Below are 21,313 nucleotides of genomic sequence, written 5' to 3'. Positions count from 1 at the left end.
CAAAAGTTTCCCTCTAGAGTTGTATTAATAAAGTAAGTAAGACAGAGAGACAGATGCTGCAAAGGTACAGCATCTGTACCTTTGCATCTGATACACTTTATACGTCACTACATTAAACAGATTTGCCACTATGTTGAACACAATGTTAAAGCTATCCTGGTCAGTTGGAGGGTTTTTTTAAATGGCTTAAAAATATGGACAAGGGAGGGGGAGTATGGATGGGGGAAGAAGAAAAATAAGGCCAGTTTTTGTAACAAGCTGTACCAACTTCCACAGTTTTTGAAGCGACAAAGTCTTTGACATAGACCCTAGATAAGAATGTAATGATCTGTTCTTTACATGTAAATGATAAAAGAAAAGAGAATAATTCAAATATGAACAAGAAAACCCAACACTTCAGTGAGCACTGATGGCTTGGTCAGAAGGCAAATGTAGCTGGCTCCATGGTATAGAGCTTTTGGATTTCTGTAGATAACCGAGGCTTTCTTATAATAAGAAGGCCAAGAATGGCTAAGTGCAAAAATAGAGGGAACATGGGTCTCCAGTGCCTCACTGAGCCTGCATGTTCTCTCTAGGTAGAAAAACACCCCAACGCTCCATGACATCCCAGTAAGAGCTCCCCGACTCTCTGTGTTCCTAGCTCCACAGTTGCTGGCTCTCTTCTCGCCGCCTAGTTCCCATTACTTCAATAAAAGTGAATCCTCCATTTTAGACCACTCATAAAAGTCACAGCATTTATCTTTCAGATGACATAGAGTTAAACAAACAAGAAAAGAAGCGTTCTCCAGAGATCCAACTACTCCAAACAAGACACACTCCCTCTTCCTCACACCACTCTCAGTGGAATGAAGAGAGGGTCTCAGAACTCAGCAGGGTCCTGGGAAGCTCCCAGAATGAGCTCCTTCCATTTATGGAGGATTCTGGTTCTGACTTCCAGCACACTACCATGTTTTCAGCATGACTTCAGCCATGATTCTCAATAATTTCCATATCTAATGATCCTCACATCCCTTTTGTTACTTGATCTCCCTTCCATCCAATGATATTTTCTTTCACCTGCTTGAATCACCCATTTCTCTGGTCAAAATCTTGATTTTCATTATCAATAGTTACAACTTTATGCACCTCACTTTTCGATAACCAACCCCACTCCTTTTCTACAGTTCCCCAACTCTAATGACTCTTCAGCCCTACCAGGCCACATATTCCATTCTGCCAACACCTCTTTCTTGTCCCCATTGCCCTCATGCACCTGGTCCATCCCTGAATGACCTTTCCCTGGCATACCCACTCAACTCTTTTCTCCTCTCACAATCTATCATATATTCCTCTGGCAAAAAAAAAAAAAAAACAAATCCATCTCCAGTCAAATTCAGTGGTTCAGTCCTCAGGCTGAGCTCAGCCCTCCTGCTCTCCCACCCCTCAAGAGTATTGTCCAGCAACTGTCTTCTCTTTTCCCCTCTATTGTTTCATTCCTATCAGCATGTTATTATCTGCCATCTTAAAAAACACAACCTATTCCTGCCATAAGTGCAAAACCCCAAATGCAATCATGAGCAGACATCAGACAACACCAAAATTGAAAGATAGTCTACAAAATAAGGGACCTACTCAAAAATCCTGATGAAATAAAGACAAAGAAAGACCGTTTCAGAACAAAGGAAACTAAAGACAGGACAACTGAATGCAATACATGATCCAAGATGTTCTTTTGCTGTTAGGGACATTATTAGAACAATTGGTAAATCTGGAAGTAGTCTGTAGGTTAAATAATTCTATTGTATTAGTGTTAATTTTCTGATTCTAATAATTGTACTGTGGTTATGTACAAGAATGACCTTGTTTTTCAGAAATACACAATGAAGTACAGTCAGACTTTCATATCTGTGTGTTCTGCATCCTTGGATTCAATCAACCATTGATTGAAAAAATTTAGGGAAAAAAATGAATGGTTCCATCTGTACTGAACAGGGAGAGAGGGAGGGAGGAAAGGAGGGAAGAAAGATGGAAGGGAAGGAGGGAAGGAAGGAAGGAAGGAAGGAAGGAAGGAAGGAAGGAAGGAAGGCAGGCAGGCAGGCACACACGGTGGTTAACGCCTATAATCCCAATATTTAGGGAGGCTGAGGCCAGAGGATGGCTTGAGCCCAGGAGTTTGAAGCTCAACAACAGAGCATTTTTTGTCTCTAAAAATAATAATAATAAAGAAAATAAAGAGGGAAAATAAATCCATATCTCCTGTCTCTGTTTAGGTTCCCCTGCAATAAGGACTTGTGTATAGATGGCTTGTTCAGGAAATGGTACCAGGAAAAAGGAGCTGAGGAGGTGAAAAGAATGAGCCAGGAAAGAGGGAAAAGTCACAGCCATCAAGGACCTGCACAGACCATGCTGGCTTGAATCCTCAAAACCTCTCAGGAACAAAGGTGCTGCCCAGAATTGATCCATTGCTGGGGGAAGTTGGACCCACCTTCCCCAGTTACCCAGGACTGAGATGTTTTCTGGAACAAGGGACTCTCAGTCCCAGGCAATGTGAGTCTGGTGGTCACCCCAGCTGTGGGTTGCAATGGGATTGTTAGCTCCCCTGCCCTCTCAAGCTGAACTGACTTCAGGGAAGAACAGAAAGCAAAATACTCTCAGCACGTGTTTGACATTCGCCCCTGTGACCAGGAGTCTGAGCTCTCGGGGAACTGTCCATCTTAGCTGGGGAGAAATTAGGGAGCCAGCAGGGTGGGAGCAGACACCAAAGACCTCTGCAATGCCCAGCAGCTTCCACCCCATGCTTCACTGCTTCACAGCCTACCATCTTGCGTCATATACATTCTCTGTCTCCACTTACTTGCCCCCATTCTCTCTCTCTCTTTTTCTTTCTTTCTTTTTTTTTTCTTCCCCCGAGACCGAGTCTTGTTCTGTTACCCAGGCTGGAGTACAGTGGCACAATCTCAGGTCACTGCAACCTCCGCCTCCCAGGTTCAAGCAATTCTCCTGCCTCAGCCTCTCGAGTAGCTGGGATTACAGGATTACAGGCACCCGCCATTACATGCCTGGCTCATTCTTGTATTTTTAGTAGAGAAGTGATTTCACCATGTTGGCCAGGCTGGTCTTGAACTCCTGACCTTAAGTGATTGGACTGCCTTGGCCTCCCAAAGTGCTGGGATTACAGGCATGAGCCACCGAGCTCAGAGTGCCCCTACTCTCTTTTAAATCCACTCCAATCAGGCTTTCACCCTCATCATTCCATCAAAGCCTTTCTTGTCAACATCACCAATGAATTCCATGCTGCTACTCCCAGTGGCACTTCTCCATCCTCTTCTTACATGATCAATCAGCCACACTTGAGACAATGGATCATCCCCATCTCCTAGAAAATCGCCTTCCTGGGCTTCCACGACACCCCACATTGTCACCTTCTTCCTCCTTGCCTGACACTCTTTTTCAAATGCAAGTGCTTGGTGCTCAGCCCACTTTCTCTGCTCTGTCGACACACTCTCCCTCGATGGTCTTGAAGTGTCATTTATGCACCAACACTTTCCAAATTTATATATCCAGCCAAAAGAGTTTATCTCAGCTCCAAGCTGGAAACTCCCACAATGTCCTTGGCAATGCCACTTGGATATCTCACTAACATCCCCCAAATCAATTTCTGATTTCCTTTTTACCCTCTCCTCCCCTCCCCTTGGAAAAACCTGTTTCAGTCTTTCCCCACCCGCAGTAAACAGCCACTCCATTTTTCCAGTAACTGAGGTCAAACCACACAGAGTCATCCTTGATTCTTCTCTTTCTCTTATAACCTACCTCACATTCATCAACAGATCCTACTGATTTTACCTCCAAAATATATCAAAACCACCATCGCATCTCACTACCTCCCTCACTAACTGTGCGTCTGTTCTAAAAGACTTCCATCTGTTGCACAGAAGGATGAGCTGATTCCCTACAAGGACTCCCACTTCTGCTCTGACTATTGTCAGTCTCTGCTCGACGCAATGTCCAAATAAATCCTCCGAAAACATAACTCAAGTCCCACCATTCCTCTGCTCAGATTATTCAGATAGCCATTTCACTCTCAGTGAAAATCAAACAGTATAACATCTTCATCAGAATTCTATAAGAAAAAAGCAACCTAGAAATCTTTCATTGTAACAAATAGAACTGCTTTCCTGTAGCCACTTTTCTTCCACTCCTTGTACCAAAATGTTTTTACATCACAAACATACGATGGATATGATAATGTCCTCTGTTTTTTGCACTTGATCTAATAACATACGCATTTTCCACATACCATACTTACTATTAAGTGACTGTACTAAGAAGGCCATCAAAGTCACCTTATCTTGGAAATTCAAATTATCCATCATTATCAATGAACATTTTATGCATACAGCTTTTTATTTCTATTGTATTATACATAACATTAATTTTCAGAACAATTACAGGGGAAAAAAAATCAAGTTGCTTTTCCAAAAATTATTATATCTTTTTTTTTTATTGTCACAACCATATGAGATTATATCACTAAGCTACAACATCACAAGCATCAAGTATTATAATTTCTTTTTTAAATGCTAATGTAATCATTTAAATGATGCTTTATTCTATTTTTAAGTTCTTTCATTATTTGTAAGACTTTGAGTGTGTGTGTCCTATATTTTCCTTTTGACCTGTTGCATCAGAAAGCTCCTGGTTAAGATGAGTGTTTGTTCAATATTCTTTGCTAGTGTCATTATTTAATGGATACACTGACATTCCTGCTTTATTCCAGGATTCATTAGCTGGCCCCTATTCTTTTACTTTTCTCTGAATGGTTTTATGGCATTTTTTTTTTTTTTTTTTTTGAGCTATCTAAATCTTTCTTAGAATTAAACAGACACAGACACAGGTGCTTCTGTTAGTGCGATGTTACTACAAAGGCCTGTACAGTCAGTGTCTGGTGCTGCAATATGAGCAAGGAAGAATTTTTAATATTGTCAAGGTTTCACCTTAACTTGAGATTTCTCAACCGGTCTACTGATGTTCTGGGTCAGATGATTCTTTGTTGTAGAAGTTGTCTTGTGCTTTCTAAGATTCTTAGTGACATCTCTGGCCTCATCCCACTAGAGGCTAATATTACCCTCCCCATTGGTCCACAGTTGTGACAACCAAAAATGCATCCAGATATCGACAAATATCCTTTGGAGGTCAAAATCATCCCCTGTTGATAACTAGTGCCTTAACTGAGGGCTTCGTGCCTCGAGGGAATCACCACTTATGTACCAAGCACAAATCTCAGACCATCCCTGGGATCAGATAGACTCTGTAGCCATCTTACAAAGCAACTCTGTGGATCGTCCACCACCTGCCGGCCTCAGGTTTCACCTCTGCTTTTCACAGGCCCAGAACCTTGCTTCAGAAAATTCAAACTTGTCTTTTAGTCCATATTTACAAAGATCTTAGCTCTCTCAAATCCAGCTTCTACACAATTGTTATACAAGTCAAGTCATTAGAAATAATTATTTGAGAACGTAAACTTCAGTGTTGTAAACTTAACCATTCTGTCTCTGAAGACTAATTTTCAAACTATTATTAAGATACTTACTGTAAAAAAACTGGAACCATAAGAAGAATCTATAATAAAGAAGATTTAAGAGATGTTAGTTCAATCATCAATGAAAAAGCACATGCTAAATGCCTACTTTACTTCTAAAGTCAAATGGAGTATCTAAGAGCCCTGGCCCAAAAGCCAAATACACCAAAATTGAAGAAAAAATCTATCTTCATAAGATTTATCTGAAGAAAGCTATCATAGTAGATTTCCAAATCTAAGTATATTCATGGAAAAAATTTAACTGGTAAACCAAATTTCAACAATTTGCCAAAGGGTATTGTATTATTTTATTGCTATCTAATTTCACTGGGCATTGCAAAAATTCAGGATAGGGTAGAGGGAATAAATGAAAATTTTTTATAAAAGAAAAACATGAAAGAAAAACTTGAAGAGAAAAAAGTGGAATTATAATTTTTCAGATTATTGTAAGTTACATACACCACAGAAAATGACTCAAATAACAGAAAACTAGAAATAAAGTGGGGACTTCATCTCAAAAGAATTGATTATTTTTTCAACAACATGTTAAAAGCCTCATTTGAAAATCAAATTTTACGAAAGAAGAATGATCCCATAATAGAGTGTAATATAAGAACTCCATCCTTCAGTGTTTGAAACCATTCTGGTCTATTGTTGATACATTTTGGGTCCATTGTGAAATCAGCCTTCAGGGAGGCCATGGCCAGCCCTGCCCCATCCTGGACAAAGGTGCTATTTTGTCTCTTAAAAATATCACATAATGCCATCTGCCTTGGGAAGCGCGTTCTTCATGTTACTGCCAAACTCTTTATTTCATGGTTTTGTATATACTCCATGAAGAAAGAAAAAATTACATAGGAATTATAGTTGGAGCTGTATACTTAGGAGTATCAGATTTAGCAAATTTAAAACGGAGCACCTCCAGTTAAATTTCAATTTCAGATTAGAAATAAATTATTTTTTACCAAAGTATGTGACATTTGGGACATACATATTTTTTGTTTGTAACAAATTTTTGTTATTTAAATTTCAAATTTAACTGAATGCCCCCATTCATTAACAAATATCGCAGTAGGCAATGACTCAGGGATGTGAAGAAAGGCAACTGGTTGCCTACTTCTGAGGTGCAAACTTCTCCATTTGTAAGCCAAACTCTCTAAGATCTTTATCCATCCTAACTTTCCCTACTGTAGATTTATAAATGAGATGAAGCCATTTATAATGTGGATATTCTTTATAATGAACAGAAATTACTTTTGTTTAGGGAATAATTTCACCCCAATAATCCAAAAGGCTTGTACTCAAAGTAAATAAATCATCCAAGGCCAGTCTTAAAGCGTTACTTACGTGGAAAAGACCAATCCAAATATACAAGAAGGAGGAAACATATTGGGAATTTGTGTGTGTGTGTGTGTGTGTGTGTGTGTGTGTGTGTGTGTTTGGGGAAGGTGGAGACAGATTTTTAAAACAGAATAAGAAAGCAAGAAAGGAAGACAACAGCCGAAGAGTGTAAAGGAGTAGGCAGAGTGGTGAGAAAGTAACTGTGGAGACAAAGTCAGGATGGTCTGCAGCCCTTTGAAGGTTGTGCAGTGTGTGCACTGCACAAGGTGCCTTCCCAGGGGGTTGAGGAGAGAGAATCCAGCTCCACCCTCTACAACCGTCTACAGGTGCTGGCCTCATCCATCAAAGACTCATAATAGACAGGTTAGCACAGGCAGGAGTTCAATGTTTTTTAAACATTCTGGGTTCCCACAGCCTCCACAGCTCTCCCTAAGCTGTGTCCAAGTGGGTAGTGTCACAGTTAAGAGAGATTTACTTGCCTGGAGTGTTGGATCTTTCTGCCCAAAGTCTTTTTAAGTTTTCTGCCTTGTTCATCATTCCATGCATTTCCTCGGCCAGGTCTTGTATCTCTTTTAAAAAGGCTAGGTTGTTGACTTTCTTGGGGTCAGCTGCAGTTTGGAACCTAGACAAACTTTAAACAGAATAAATACTGCAAATGAAGCTCTTTAACAAGAATAAGTTTCCTTGGCATTTTTTAAGATTTGTGATACCAAATTGTTTTCAATTAAACTTGATACCAATTTACACTCCCATCCTCTACCCTGAGAGCCCATTTTAGCTGACCCTCATCCAAAAGAGAAATCGTTATTTTAAAAATCTTCACAAATTTAAAATTAGAAAATTGTTTTCATTCTCTGTATTATCTGAAAGCTCAGCCATTTTATGTTTATAAGCCTTTTCTTTTTAATTTATTTGACACATATTATACAGCATGCCCTGCACATCAGTGATGTGCAGTGGAATAAACACATCAGTGAAGACTACAGACATGATATGATCTCTGCATGAGGAGGAGACAGAGACAATTATGGGGAATGTTTTAGTTTTTTAATTCCACACCTTTATTTTACAAATTAGAGAACATAGTGAAAATGAATTAACAGTTGTCAACATGTAAATCTACCATGAAAGAATAACAAAGTTTACATCACAAAGAGTTACAGTAAATCTCTTCCACAAATATTATCACTTAATTCTCACAATCTATAATGAAGTCAAAGCAGGTTCAACATTTATTGATGAATAAAATAAATTCAATGACTTTCAAGTCAGCTATTTAGAGATGAGGAAATGTGGCCCAGATAATCAAAGTGAATTTGCTAAAAGCAAACAGACTGTTTGCAGCAAAACTGGGTCTGGAGCCCAGAGAACTGAGCACTGGCTCAGATGACCTTCTACTACAGGTGGTTGCTACATACACTCAACAGAAATTTCACCAGGTTTTGTTTTGTTTTGCTTTACTTTAAGAAAAAAAAAAAAAAAAAGGTAGAAGGAGGATCTTGCTATATCGCCCAGGCTGATCTTGAACTCCTGGCCTCAAGTAATCCTCCCACTTTGACCTTCCAAAATATGGGATTACAGGCATAAACCACCATACCCAGCCAGAAATCTTACCTTTTAAGTGTGGCCTTCAACTTGAGTGAATCAGAATTTCAAAAGCACAACAAGAAACTATTTCTCTGCTGAGGCCTCATATTAAAGGCTAAAAATGACCTCTGAAAGCTGTGAACCATGATTCAAACTCTCTTGCTTCACCCAAACATGAGATTCGCCTGGGAAACCATAGAATTATCAGATTATAGAAATCAATGTAATTCAAGATGAGTTTCCCTGGTAATAATGAGCAGGCTTTACGTTCTTTTTCTACTTATTATCTCAAAAGTACCTCAATTTGTCCTTAAGACCAGATTAGGAACTATCATTGACATAAGAAATGTCTATAGCAGAAAAATACACAGAAAATCCTTGATTAAATGTTAATTTGTGTGTGTGAGAGAGAGAGAGGGTGAATTCCAGAGTGGCAGGGAAATCCCAGAGCTATAATAGGATTTGGGTGGAGAGCAGTTTCCTCCTGAGTACAGGTCTTTATTGAGACTTTTATCAGGTAGTGCTTGACCTGCCAGGCTAGGAAAAGATCTGCAAAGCGAAGGTGGGGGATAAAAGAGATTACAGTGGGGAGGACAAGAGAAGGCCACCAAGCAGAGATGACTGAACTTTCTCAGCCCTCAGACTGGCACTGAGAATCACCCCTTCAAAGGGCCAGGACCACTACTGCACCCAGAGACATCCCTGCAATTCTGTGAAGGATCCACTTGAGGTTGTCAGAAGTGAACGGGGCCTTGGAAATTATTATTCAGGTCCCTTCCTCAGTGTGAAGACGAGAAAACTTAGACCCAATGAAAGCTCCCTTGGAGTCAAAATGTTTTTAAAGCAGTGTCACACTTGGGAGATTATCTTTAAAATAAGATCAAAATATTACCCACCTAACAGGGTGGTGTGAGAAGCATCCAGCACCCAGCACTGCGTAAATAAGCATGAAGAGGTGCGGCAGTGGTGAGACTAAGACTGAGATATGCACATTTTCAGCATAAGGACTACAAGAATAAGCAAGGAATGTGAAGCAATATGATTATTCTTTCTATCACAATTTTTGTTAATTTTTGCTTAGGTAAGCAGGATGAATTCTTATCAAATGAGAATTATTTCTAAGTAGATCCAAAGGCAGAAATCATTCTCCTAAGAAGGCTGTTATGGCTGACTCACATTACTGCTCCCATTTATCTGTGCCAGAGAGGAAGGATTGGAGGACAGTACTAGGTCAATTCCATAACTTTGCTCTTGTGAATAGTGCTACAATAAATACACAAGAGCAGATATCTTTTTAATATAATGATTTATATTCCTTTGGATAGACATTCAGTAATGAAATTGTTGTATAGAGTGGTAGTTCTATTCTTAGTTCTTTGAGAAATCAAAATGTTTAAAACAATACCAAAAAAATATTAACTACTTAGGAATACATTTAATGAAATATACATAGAACTGAGGGCTACAAAAAAATTCCTGAGAGAAATTCAAGAAAGCTTAAAATAAATGGAGAGCTATATCATGCTCATGGATTGGATGATTAAATGTTTTTAAAATGTTAATTCTCTCAAAACTAATCTATAGATAGAAGGTAACCCTTTAGGACAACTGCATATCCACATGCAAAAGAATGAAGTTGTATCCATCCCTTCCTCACATCATACACAAAAGTCAACTCAAAATGGATAATAGACTAAAATGTAAAAGCTAAACTGTAAAACTGTTAGAAGAAAATATAGCAGTAAATCTTTATGATTGTAGATTAGGCTGAGCCTTTTAGATATGACACCAAAAGCACAAACAACAAAAGAAAAATATAGGTAAGTTGGACTTCATGAAAATTAAAAACTTTTACTTCAAAAACACAATCACAAAGTGGAAAAACAACCCAGAAAATGGTGGGGAAAAGATGTGGAAGTCATATGTCCAATAAGGGACTTGTCTGTAAAATATATGAAGAATTCTTACTACTTTATAATAAAAAGACAAATAATCCAATTAAAAGTGGGCAAAAGATTTGAATAGACATTTCTCCAAAGAAGATATACAAATGGCCAAAAACTACATAAAAAGATTATCAACATAATAAACCATTAGGGAAATGTAAATAAAAATCACAATGGGATAACTCCTTATATCCACCTAGATGGCTACAATCTAAAGAACAGAAATATAAGTATTGGTGAGAATGTGGAGTAATTGAACCTTTATACCACTGATGATGGGAGAGGAAAATGGTAGAGCTACGTTGGAAAACAATCTGACAGTTTCTCAAAATGTTAGACATAGAGCTATCACATGACCTAGCATATACCTAAGAGAAACAAAAACATACTTTTTTAAACCTTGCACATGAATATTCCAGCATTATTCATAATAGCCTAAAAGTAGAAACAACTCAAATGTACTTCAACAGAGGAAAAGATAAAGAAAATGTCCTATATCTATACAATGGAATATTAGTTGAGCCTCAGTTTTAAAATGAAGTATTTTAGATGCTACAACACGAATGAACCTTAAAAACATTGTGCTGAATGAAAGAGGTCAGTCACCAAACAAAGCCTATAACTTATACAAATTCTATATGTAGGAAATGTCCAGAAAGGTAAAATCTATAGAGACAGAAAGTAGTTTAGTTGTATGCCCAAGGTTAGGCATGGGGGAGATTGGGAGGAAATGAGATGTGTATGCTAATACATTTAGATCTTCTTGTCGGGTTGGTGAAATTTTTCTAAAATTAACTATGATGATGGTTGCCCAGCTCTGTGAATAAACTAACAATTATTGAAATGTGTACAGGCCCACCTTGTTTTCTTATGCTTTGCTTTATTGTCTTTCACAGATACTGTGTTTTTCACAAATTGAAGGTTCACGGCAACCCTGCATTGAGCAAGTCTGTCAACGCCAATTTTCCAAAGCTCACTTTGTGTCTTTGTGTCACATTTTGGTAATCCTCACAAAATACTTTAAATCTTCATTATTATTGTATCTGCTATTGTGTTCTGTAATCAGTGATCTTTGATATTACTATCATAATTGCTTGGGGATGCCACAAACCATGCCCATATAAGATAGAGAACTCCATCAATAAATTTTGTGTGTATTCTGACTGCTGCACTGATTGGCCATTCCCTCATCTCTCTTCCTCTCCTCGGGCCTTCCTGTTCCCTGAGACATGATGATATTGAAATTAGGCTAATGAATAACCCTACAATGACCTCTAATTGTTCGAGTGAAAGGAAGAGCCACAAGTCTGTCACTTTAAATCAGAAGGTAGAATTATTATTATTATTATTATTATTATCATCAGAGACAGAGTCTCACTCTTGTCGCCCAGGCTGGAGTGCAGTGGCACAATCTCAGCTGCCGGCAACCTCTGCCTCCCGTGTTTATTAGTTAGTAAGAATGATTAAGTTCTGTGAGGAAGGCATGTTAAAAGCTGAGATAGGCTGAAAGCTAGGACTCTTTCACCAAGCAGTTAATAAATGCAATTCACTAACAGTTAATGAAGTTGTGAATGCAAGGAAAAGGTTCTTAAAGAAAATTAAAAGTGCCACTCCAGTGAAAATACAAATGATAAGAAAGTGATATGGAAAAAGTTTTAGAGGTCTGGATAGGTCAAATCAGCCACAACATTTCCTTAAGCCAAAGTCTAATCCAGAGAACAATCCTAATTCTCTCCAGTTCTATGAAGCCTGAGAGAGGTGAGGAAGCTGCAGAAGAAAAGTTTGAAGCTAGCAGAGGTTGGTTCATGAGGGTTCAGGAAATAAACCATCTCCCTTACATAAAAGTGCAAAGTGAAGATGTAAGCATTGATAAAGAACCTGAAGCAAGTTCTCCAGAAGATCTAGCTAAAATAATTGGTGTAAGTGTCTACACTAAACAACAAATTTTCAGTGCACATGCAACAGCCTTGCATTAGAAGATGTTATCTAGGACTTTCATTAACTAGAGAGGAGAAGTCAATGCCTACCTTCAAAGTTTCAAAGGACAGTCTGACTCTCTTGTTAGGGACTAATACAGCTGGTGACCTTCAGTTGAAGCCAATGTTTATTTACCATTCCAAAAATCCTAGGGCCCTTAAGAATTATGCTAAATCAACTGTGTCTGTGCTCTATAAATGGAACACCAAAGCTTAGATGACAGCACCTCTGTTTACAGCATATTTTACTGAATATCTTAAACTCACTGTCAAAACCTACTGCTCAGAAAAAAAAAATGTTTTCAAAATATTGCTGCTCATTGATCATGCAGCCAGTCATCCAAGAACTCCAATGAAGATGTACAAGGAGATTAATGTTTTCATGCCTGCTAACAAACATCCAGTCTGCACCACGTGGAGAAAGAAGTAACTTCAAATTTCAAATCTTATTATTTAAGAAATACATTTCATAAAGCTATAGAGTCATAGATAGTGATTCAAATGTATGGATGATTTTGAGTGGGTTCCAGACTTCAGTGGAGGAAGTAACTGCAGATGTGATGGAAATAGCAAAAGAACTACTATTAGAAGTGGAGCCTTAAAATGTGACAGAATTGTCGCAATCTCATAATAAAACTAATGAATGAGGAGTTGCTTCTTATGGGTAAACAAGCAAAGTGGTTTCTTGAGATGGAATCTACTTCTGGTGAAGATGCTGTGGACATTATTGAAATGATAACAAAGGATTTAGAATATTACTTAAAATTAGTTGGTAAGTCAGTGACAGAGTTTCAGAAGATTGACTCTCATTTTGAAAGAAGTCCCACTGTAAGTAAATGCTATAAAACAGCATCACATGCTACAGAGAAATATTTCATGAAAGAAACAGTCAATGATGCAGTAAACTTCATTTCTCTCTTGCTTAAAGAAATAGCCACAGCCACTTCCATCTCCAGCAACCACCACCTTGATCAGTCAGTAGTCATCAGCAACAAAACAAGATCTTCACCAGGAAAAAGATTGACTCACTGAAGGCTCAGATGATCATGAGCATTTTTTAGCAATAAAGTGTTCTTTTAATTAAGGTATGTACATTTTTTAGACAATGCTATTGCACACTTAATAGACTACAATATAAACATAAATTTTATATGCAATGAAAAACTAAACAATGTATGTGACTCACTTTATTGCAATACTTGCTATACTGTGATGTTGTGAAACTAAACCTACAGATCTGAGAGTCCAAAAACAGTCCTTCATACTATTAACAAATCAATTGCTTTTAAACAAAGTTCCCAATGTATTTTAATGAAATAGAATAGTTTTTTCAACAAATGCTACTAGAATTGTATATACATACGTAAAAAGATAAACCTCAAAAGTTACCTCACACCATAGAAAGAAATAAACTGAAAATAAATTGTACCTGTAAACAAAAGCTAAAATTATTAAAAGAAAATACAGGAAAAAATCTGAATGATCTTCAAAAATATTAGGCAAATATTTCTTTGTTAAAGAAAAACACAAAAAGCACAAATCAAAATAGAAAAAAATGATAAATTATATTTTATCAAAATAAATAACCCCCGTTCTTCAAAAGACAGAGCATAAATTAGAAAATAAGATTTACAATACATGTATAATATGTATACACATGATTAAAGACTTGTGACCAGCATATGTTAAAAAAAACTCTAAGAATTCAATAAAACCAAAAATAAAAAATCAATTGTATAAAATATTTGAACACTTTCCTCAAAAAATATTGAAATGGCCAATAAACATATAAAAAGATGCTTAACATCATTTCTGATCAAGAAAACATAAATTAAAACTACAATCAGAAAGCACAATATAACAGTATAACGGCTAAAATTAAAGAGAACAACATAATAACAAGTGTTAGCAAGAATGTGGAACAACTGGAATTCTTATGTATTGATGTTGGGAGTATAAAATTGCACAACACTTTGGAAAACAGCCTGGACATATATTGTATAGCTAAACATACACTAAACATTTATCCCAAGAATTCTACTCCTAGGTATTAACCCAAGAAAAATTAAAATATTTGTCCACACAAAGATTTATTTTTTAATGTTCATAACATTTAAGATGGAAAGAGGCCTTGAAGAAGAAAGGACAGTCTTGTGTTGCCTGCCTCTTCTCACTCAATCCCAGGCAGTGCAGCATGGAGAAAGATTCTGTGTGCTTGACGGAGGGAGAGTAAACTGAGTGTGAATCTTTGTACTGAAAGTCAGTGCTGCCCTGTCACAATAGAATGCAAAAAAGGGAAGAATTCTACTGGTGCCCACAGAGGGAGCATTTAGACCAGCCCTGAGCCAGATGAGAATCCTGTGCCCCAGCAAGAAGTATCCAAGTCCTGGCTGGCCTCACTACAGGCTGATAAAGTGGTTTGGGACCCCAAACAAATTTGAGTGGCAATCAGGCCACAAGAACTGCAGTCCTTAGATAAGACCTGGTATTCTACTGGTTTTGAAGGCAGGGGAGTTGCAGTGCCAATGCAATACCAGCTGTAGTAGCGATTAGAGTGCTTACATCAACCCTCCCCAACTCCAGGCAGTGGAGCTTGGAGAAAGACTTCTGCTTGAGGAAGGGAGAAGGAATATTACAGAGGACTTTGTCTTGCAAGCTGGATACCAGTTCAGTCACTGTAAAATAAAGTAATAGGCAGATTTCTGAAGCCCCTGATTCCAGGCTTTTTCTTCCCAATGGCATTTCTAGACACATCTAGGCCAGATGAGAAGCTGCTGCCCTGATGGGATGGACTCAGTCCCAGCAGGATTGGCCTCCTCCTGAGTAAGGTGACCTTGAACCTTGAATGAACATCAGCAGCATCCAGGAAGTAGTGGCCATGGGTCTCAGGTAAGCCCCAGCACTGTACTGGTCAGGAAGAACATGAGTTTCGTTGTGATCCAACATGGTGCCATGGGAGTGCCTGCATCACCCCTCCCCCAATTCCAAGCAGCCCTGTGTGGAAAGATAGTCCTTCTGATTAGGTGAAACAGAAGGAAGAGCGCAAGAGACTTCAACCGGTAACCCAGAGAATGCTCTCTTAACTTCCCTAAGTCCAACAAGGCTGATTATCTGGGAGCCTCCAAGAGTTGCTGTATTCTTGGGCTTAGGAATGAAACAGCTAGTGCTGAAACAGCTGCAGTGACCACAGGCTTAGGTCACAACATTTATTCCTCTTTGAATTCTTGGAAAGTACTCTCAAGAAGGATGAGTACAAACAAGCCCAGACTGCAAAGATTGGAATAAATGCCTAACTCTTCAAAGCTCAGTCATTAATGAACATCCACAAGCATCAAGAACATCCAGAAAAACACAACCTCACCAAACTAAATAAGTCATCAGTGACCAATCCTGGAGTGACAAAGATATGTGACCTCTCAGACAGGGAAATGTAATATAAACATAATAATATAAATGCACCCAACTGTGGAGCATCCATATATATAAAGCAAATATTAACAGAGCTAAAGAGAGAGATAGATCTCAATATAATAACAGCTGGAGACTTTGACACCCCATATTTTGCATTGAACAGATCATTCAAACAGAAAAGCAATAAAGAATCATTGGAGTGGAGTCTCGCTCTGTCGCCCTGGCTGGAGTGCAGTGGCATGATCTCAGTTCACTGCAAGCTCTGTCTCCAGTGTTCATGCCGGGAGTATGGACATTTTATTAATATTGATTCTTCCAATCCATGGACATAGAATATCTTTCTATTTTTTGTGTGTTCTCTTCAACTGAAAAACTGAGAAAAAAATAAATTCCTAGATACATGCAGCATACCAAAATTGAACCATAAAGAAATCCAAAACTTGAATAAACCAATACCAGGTAGTAAGAGGGCAGTAATAAACATTCTCCCTTCAAAGAAAAGCTCAGGACCCAAACAATGGCTTCACTGCTGAATTTTACCATTTAAACAAGAATTAATACCAATCCTACTCAAACTAATCCAAAAGGTTGAAGAGGAAGGAATACTGTCAAACTCGTTCTGCAGTGCCAGTATTACCCTGACACCAAAACTAGACATACACACACAAAAAATAACAAAACAGGAAACTAGAGGCCAATATTTCTGATGAGCACAGATGCAAAAATTCTCAATACAATACTGACAAAATTGAATTTAATATTACATTTAAAAGATCATTTATTGTGACCAAGTGGAATTCATCCATCCCAAGGATGCAAGAATATGCAAATTAATCAATGTGATACATCACATCAAAAGACAAAGGACAAAAACTATACAATCGTATCAATAGATGTTGAAAAAGCATTAGATAAAACTTAACATTCCTTTATGATACAAACTCTCAAAAACTAGATATAGAAGGAACACAGTCAAGCACAACGAACACCTTATATGACAAAATCACTGCTACTATCATACTGAATCGGGGAAAACTGAAGATCTTTTCTTTAAGATTTGGAACAAGAATGCCCACTTTCACTACTTTTATGCAACATAATACTGGAAGTCCCAGCCAGAACAATCCAGCAACAGAAAGAAATAACGGGCATCCAAATTGGAAAGAAAGAAGTCAAATTATCCTTGTTTGCATATAACATGATCTCATATTTAGAAAAACCTAAAGACTCCACCAAGAAACTATTAGAACTGATAAACAAATTCAGTAAAGTTGCAGGATACAAAATTAACAAAGAAAATCAATAGCATTTATATACACTAACAGTGAACAATGTGAAAAAGAAACCAAGAAAGCAATCTCATTTATAATATCTACCAATAAAATAGCATACCTAGGAATAAACCTAACCAAAGAAGTAAAAAATCATTGCAATGAAAACTATAAAACCCTGATGACGGAAATTGAAGAAGACACACAAAAATTAGAAAGATGTTCCATGTTCATGGATTGGAAGAATCAATATTGTTAAAATGTCCATCCTCCCCAAAGCAATCTGCAGACTCGATGCAATCGCTATGAAAATACCAAAGATGTTCTTCATAGAAATAGGGGGAAAAAATCATTTTTTAAAAAATCCTAAACTTTATTTGCAATTACAAAGATCTAAAATAGCCAAAGCAATCCTGAGCAAAAAGAGCAAAGCTGGTGGCATCACATTACCTGACTTCAAAATATACTGCAAAGCTTTAGTAACCAAGTAAGCATGGTATTGGCATGAAAACAGACACAGAGACCAATGGAACAGAACAGGGAACCCAGAAATAAATCCACACATTACAGTCCTCATTTTTTACAAAGGCTCCAAGAACATTCAATGAGGAAAGAACAGTTTCTTCAATAAATGCTGCTGAGAAAAGTGGATATCCATACGCAGAATGAAACTAAACCCCTATCGCTTGCCACACTAAAAAAAAAAAAAAAGAAATCAAAACTGATTAAAGACTTAAATCTAAGACCTGAAACTATGAAACTAATAGAATAAAACATTGGGGAAACACTCTAGGACATTAGTCTGGGCGATGTAGTCCCAGCTAATCAGGAGGATGAGGCAGGAGAATCGCTTGAACCCGGGAGGCAGAGGTTGCAGTGCTGGGCAGCAGAGCCAGACTCTGTCTCAACAACAACAACAAAAAAAAATTATAAGTCTAGGAGTCGGAGGTTGCGGTGAGCCGAGATCATGTCACTGCACTCCAGCGTGGGCAACAGGAGCAAAACTCCGTCTCAAAAAAAAAAAAAAAAAAAAAAAGAGCGTCAAGAGAGTGAAAAGCAAACTGAGAAGCTGAGGTGAGGCGGCAGCAGGTGATAATCAAGTAAGGCTGAGAACCAGGCAGTATGGTTGCTGCAAAAGAGGCAGAGAGAGTCAGATGATCCTCGGGGTATCTGGGCATGTTTGAGGATGGACAAAAAAATAAATAAAAATGTTGATGACCACCAAATGAGACCAGTAGGAAATGGCTGGAAACATTTCAAGAAACTGCAAATGAAAGGTCACCCAACCAAAGCCGAGAAGGCAAGGCACCGGGTGCTGTAGACCAAGGGTGGGCCTGCCCCGGCATGGGTGGGGCGATCAGCCTCCCTAAGGTAGGCAGACAGTGAAAGGTAAGTGAGGGGCGGGTCTAGACGGCATATTCGCATTACAAAGCATTTTAAACTAAAGGAAATAGGAGAGACCACTAACACTCGCAAGAATATTCAGTTCTGTTTCCTGCAGTGCTTCATGTTTCTGAAATCCTCTTGTTAAAATGAAGGGGAAACTTCCCAACAAAAGCAGGAATGAGGAAGCTGATTTTCATAATCATAAACTACATCAGATGGTACCTGGGACTTCTGCCCAAAGTGAACTTACCTGAGGAATTAGAAAGGTCATAGAAACTTATGAACTAAATTAACTGTGACACTTGCTTTCAGATTTTTTTGTTTTTGTTTTCGAATTTTTTGTTTTTGTTTGTTTGTTTGTTTGTTTGTTGTTTTGGGGGGGGGAGTTGGAGACAGATTATCATTCTGTTGCCCAGGCTGGAGTGCAGTGGCGCAATCTCGGCTTGCTGCAGCCTCTGCCTCCCATGTTCAAGCAATTCTCCTGCCTCAGCCTCGTGAGTACCTGGGACTACAGGCACCCGCCACCATGCCCAGCTGATTTTTGTATTTATAGTAAAGATGAGGTTTCACTGTGTTGGCCAGCGTGGTGTCACACTCCTGACCTCGTGATCCGCCCACCTCGGCCACCCAAAGCACTGTGATTACAGGCGTGAGCCACTGTACCCAGCTGCTTTCAGGTGTTTTTAAACTGAGACAATTACCACAAAATAATCAGGAATGAGTCTTTATTTATGGGTTTGAACTTCAGTTGAATCCACAGTTGCTCCAATATGAAAACACATGAAATCTACTTGGTTGAGTGACCGGGTCTATTGACAGCATGCTTCACTCTTCCTTGTCTCCTTTCTCCCTCTCCCCTCTTTCCTTACTCCTTAAAATTTCCTTTCCCTATTTTATTGTGTATTTCTTATACCTCTTGCTTGGGTGCTACTAGACAAGGTGAGGAATTTCATTCTTGGTACTCAAAGTTAAAGGCTTTGCAATGCTGGTGAACTATTAACCTGACTACCACTCTCAGAATGTTAGGTGAAGAATCTCACCAGGTTGCTTTTATAACCCGTGAATTTCTGCACATTGAAGTGAGGATGTTGATGTGGAAAAACACAAAGAAAACAAAGGTAGATTATTTCCTGGTATCAAGTAATTTCGGGTTTGCTCTATCACCTAGACTGGAGTGTAGTGATACGATCTTGGCTCACTGCGACCTCCCCCTGCTGGGTTCAAGCAATTCCCCTGCCTCAGCCTCCCCAATAGCTGGGGTTACAGGCACCCGCCACCACATCGGCTAATTTTTTCGTATTTTTAGTAGAGACAGGGTTTCACTATGTTGGCCAGGCTGGTCTTGAACTCCTTGTCTCAGGCGATCTGCCCGCCTCGGCCTCCCAAAGTGCTGGGATTACAGGTGTGAGCCACCACGCCTGGCCTTCAAGTAGTATTTTTATAATTGTTACAGCCATAGTAATAAGAATTTGTTACTATTAACTCCCATTGGTTGAATGCCTCTGTGCCATGCATTGTGCTAGATGTTTTCTATATTTGTTTTTAACATTCACAAAACTTAAAGTGAGTGAACAGATTCAGAGAGGTTAATTAATTTGCACAGATTCACAGAACCAAAGGTAACAGAGCCAGTATTGTTTAGCCACAAAATCATATCCTTTCCACTTCAACATCATTTAAACTTCCCATTCCAAGTAAGGAAGAGACGTAAGAAGACTTGAAATAAAGACGCTGCTAAGTCTCAAGCTCTTCTAATGCTTCCAAGAAAGAGAGCTTTGTATATTTCCCTTCTCCATACATTCAAGAAAAGACCATTGAACTTTTCAGGGTTATGACTTTGCAGTATTTTCAAATGAGCCTCTTTATATCATATTTCTATATGATTTGTCTCAGAAAAAGTAAGCACCTACTATGGTCTGAAAGTTGGCATCTCCCATCCCCAACTTTTTATGTTGAAACGTAACCCCTAAGATGATATAGGGGAGGCGATTAGATCATGAGGACAGAGCCTTCATGAATAGGGTTAGTGCCCCTATTAAAGAGACCCTGGAGAGCTGCCTCATCCCTTCCATTATGTGAGAACACAGCTGGAAGGTGTCATTTATTATGGAAAGGGTTCTCACCAGTACCAGATCAGCTGGCACCTTGATCTTGGACTTCCCAGTCTCCAAAACTATGAGAAATAAATATTTGTTTCTTATAAGCCACACAGTTTATGGTATTCATTATAGCAGCCCAAATGAACTAAAACAACACCATTTATAAGTATTGTACCTGATATGCCGAAAATTTTCTGGAAACTTTTAATTTTCCTCTTGTAACTTAAAGGTGGAGGATAAAGATCATATATGTCAACATTTGCTTTACATTTAAACATCTTAGAGTATTTAATATTATTAAATACAGATTAAATAAAACTCAGATCATTCATACCTGATAAATGCAAACTCTCATAATCAACTAGTCACTTCCTTCCCTTCCTAACTTCACCTGGGAGAAGTTTCCAGGGCATTCAGGATCCCCCAAGTGAAACCCCCTCACTTCGTCTCTTCTTCTCCTTCTCTTCTTGAGTTTTAAGGCCAACTACAGTGTCAGTTGCATAGCTCAGCATTCAGAGACTCAGAGAAGGCAACTTACCTGTCCTGTAGTCCATTTAGGTGGTATATGACAAATAAAGCAGTACTGCCCAGTTTTTATTTGCTGTCAGCGAGGAACAGGATTCTGGTCAACTAATAGCACAGTAGAAAAAACCCAGTAGGTAGCTCAAAAAATAATTGTTCTAGGGGCATGTGGCACTAAAATGAAAAGTTGGCTAGACAAGTAATTTTGAAGTCATAG

At 38.5% G+C, this 21,313-nt stretch overlaps 1 protein-coding gene across 1 annotated transcript in view; it reads right to left on the bottom strand.

The window, feature by feature from the left end:
• The window catches only part of ABCA13 (ATP binding cassette subfamily A member 13), a 514,497-nt gene that overhangs the window by 457,790 nt on the left and 35,394 nt on the right, over positions 1-21,313 (bottom strand). Inside the window, 2 exon segments of the mRNA XM_023226480.1 lie at positions 5,570-5,598; positions 7,378-7,529. Of these exon segments, the coding sequence (XP_023082248.1) occupies positions 5,570-5,598; positions 7,378-7,529 (181 nt within the window).

Source organism: Piliocolobus tephrosceles, chromosome 8, assembly GCF_002776525.5.
Source record: "Piliocolobus tephrosceles isolate RC106 chromosome 8, ASM277652v3, whole genome shotgun sequence".
Taxonomy (NCBI): domain Eukaryota; kingdom Metazoa; phylum Chordata; class Mammalia; order Primates; family Cercopithecidae; genus Piliocolobus; species Piliocolobus tephrosceles.
The sequence above is the reverse complement of the archived record's forward strand: the minus strand, read 5'-3'. Positions and strand labels throughout refer to the sequence as shown.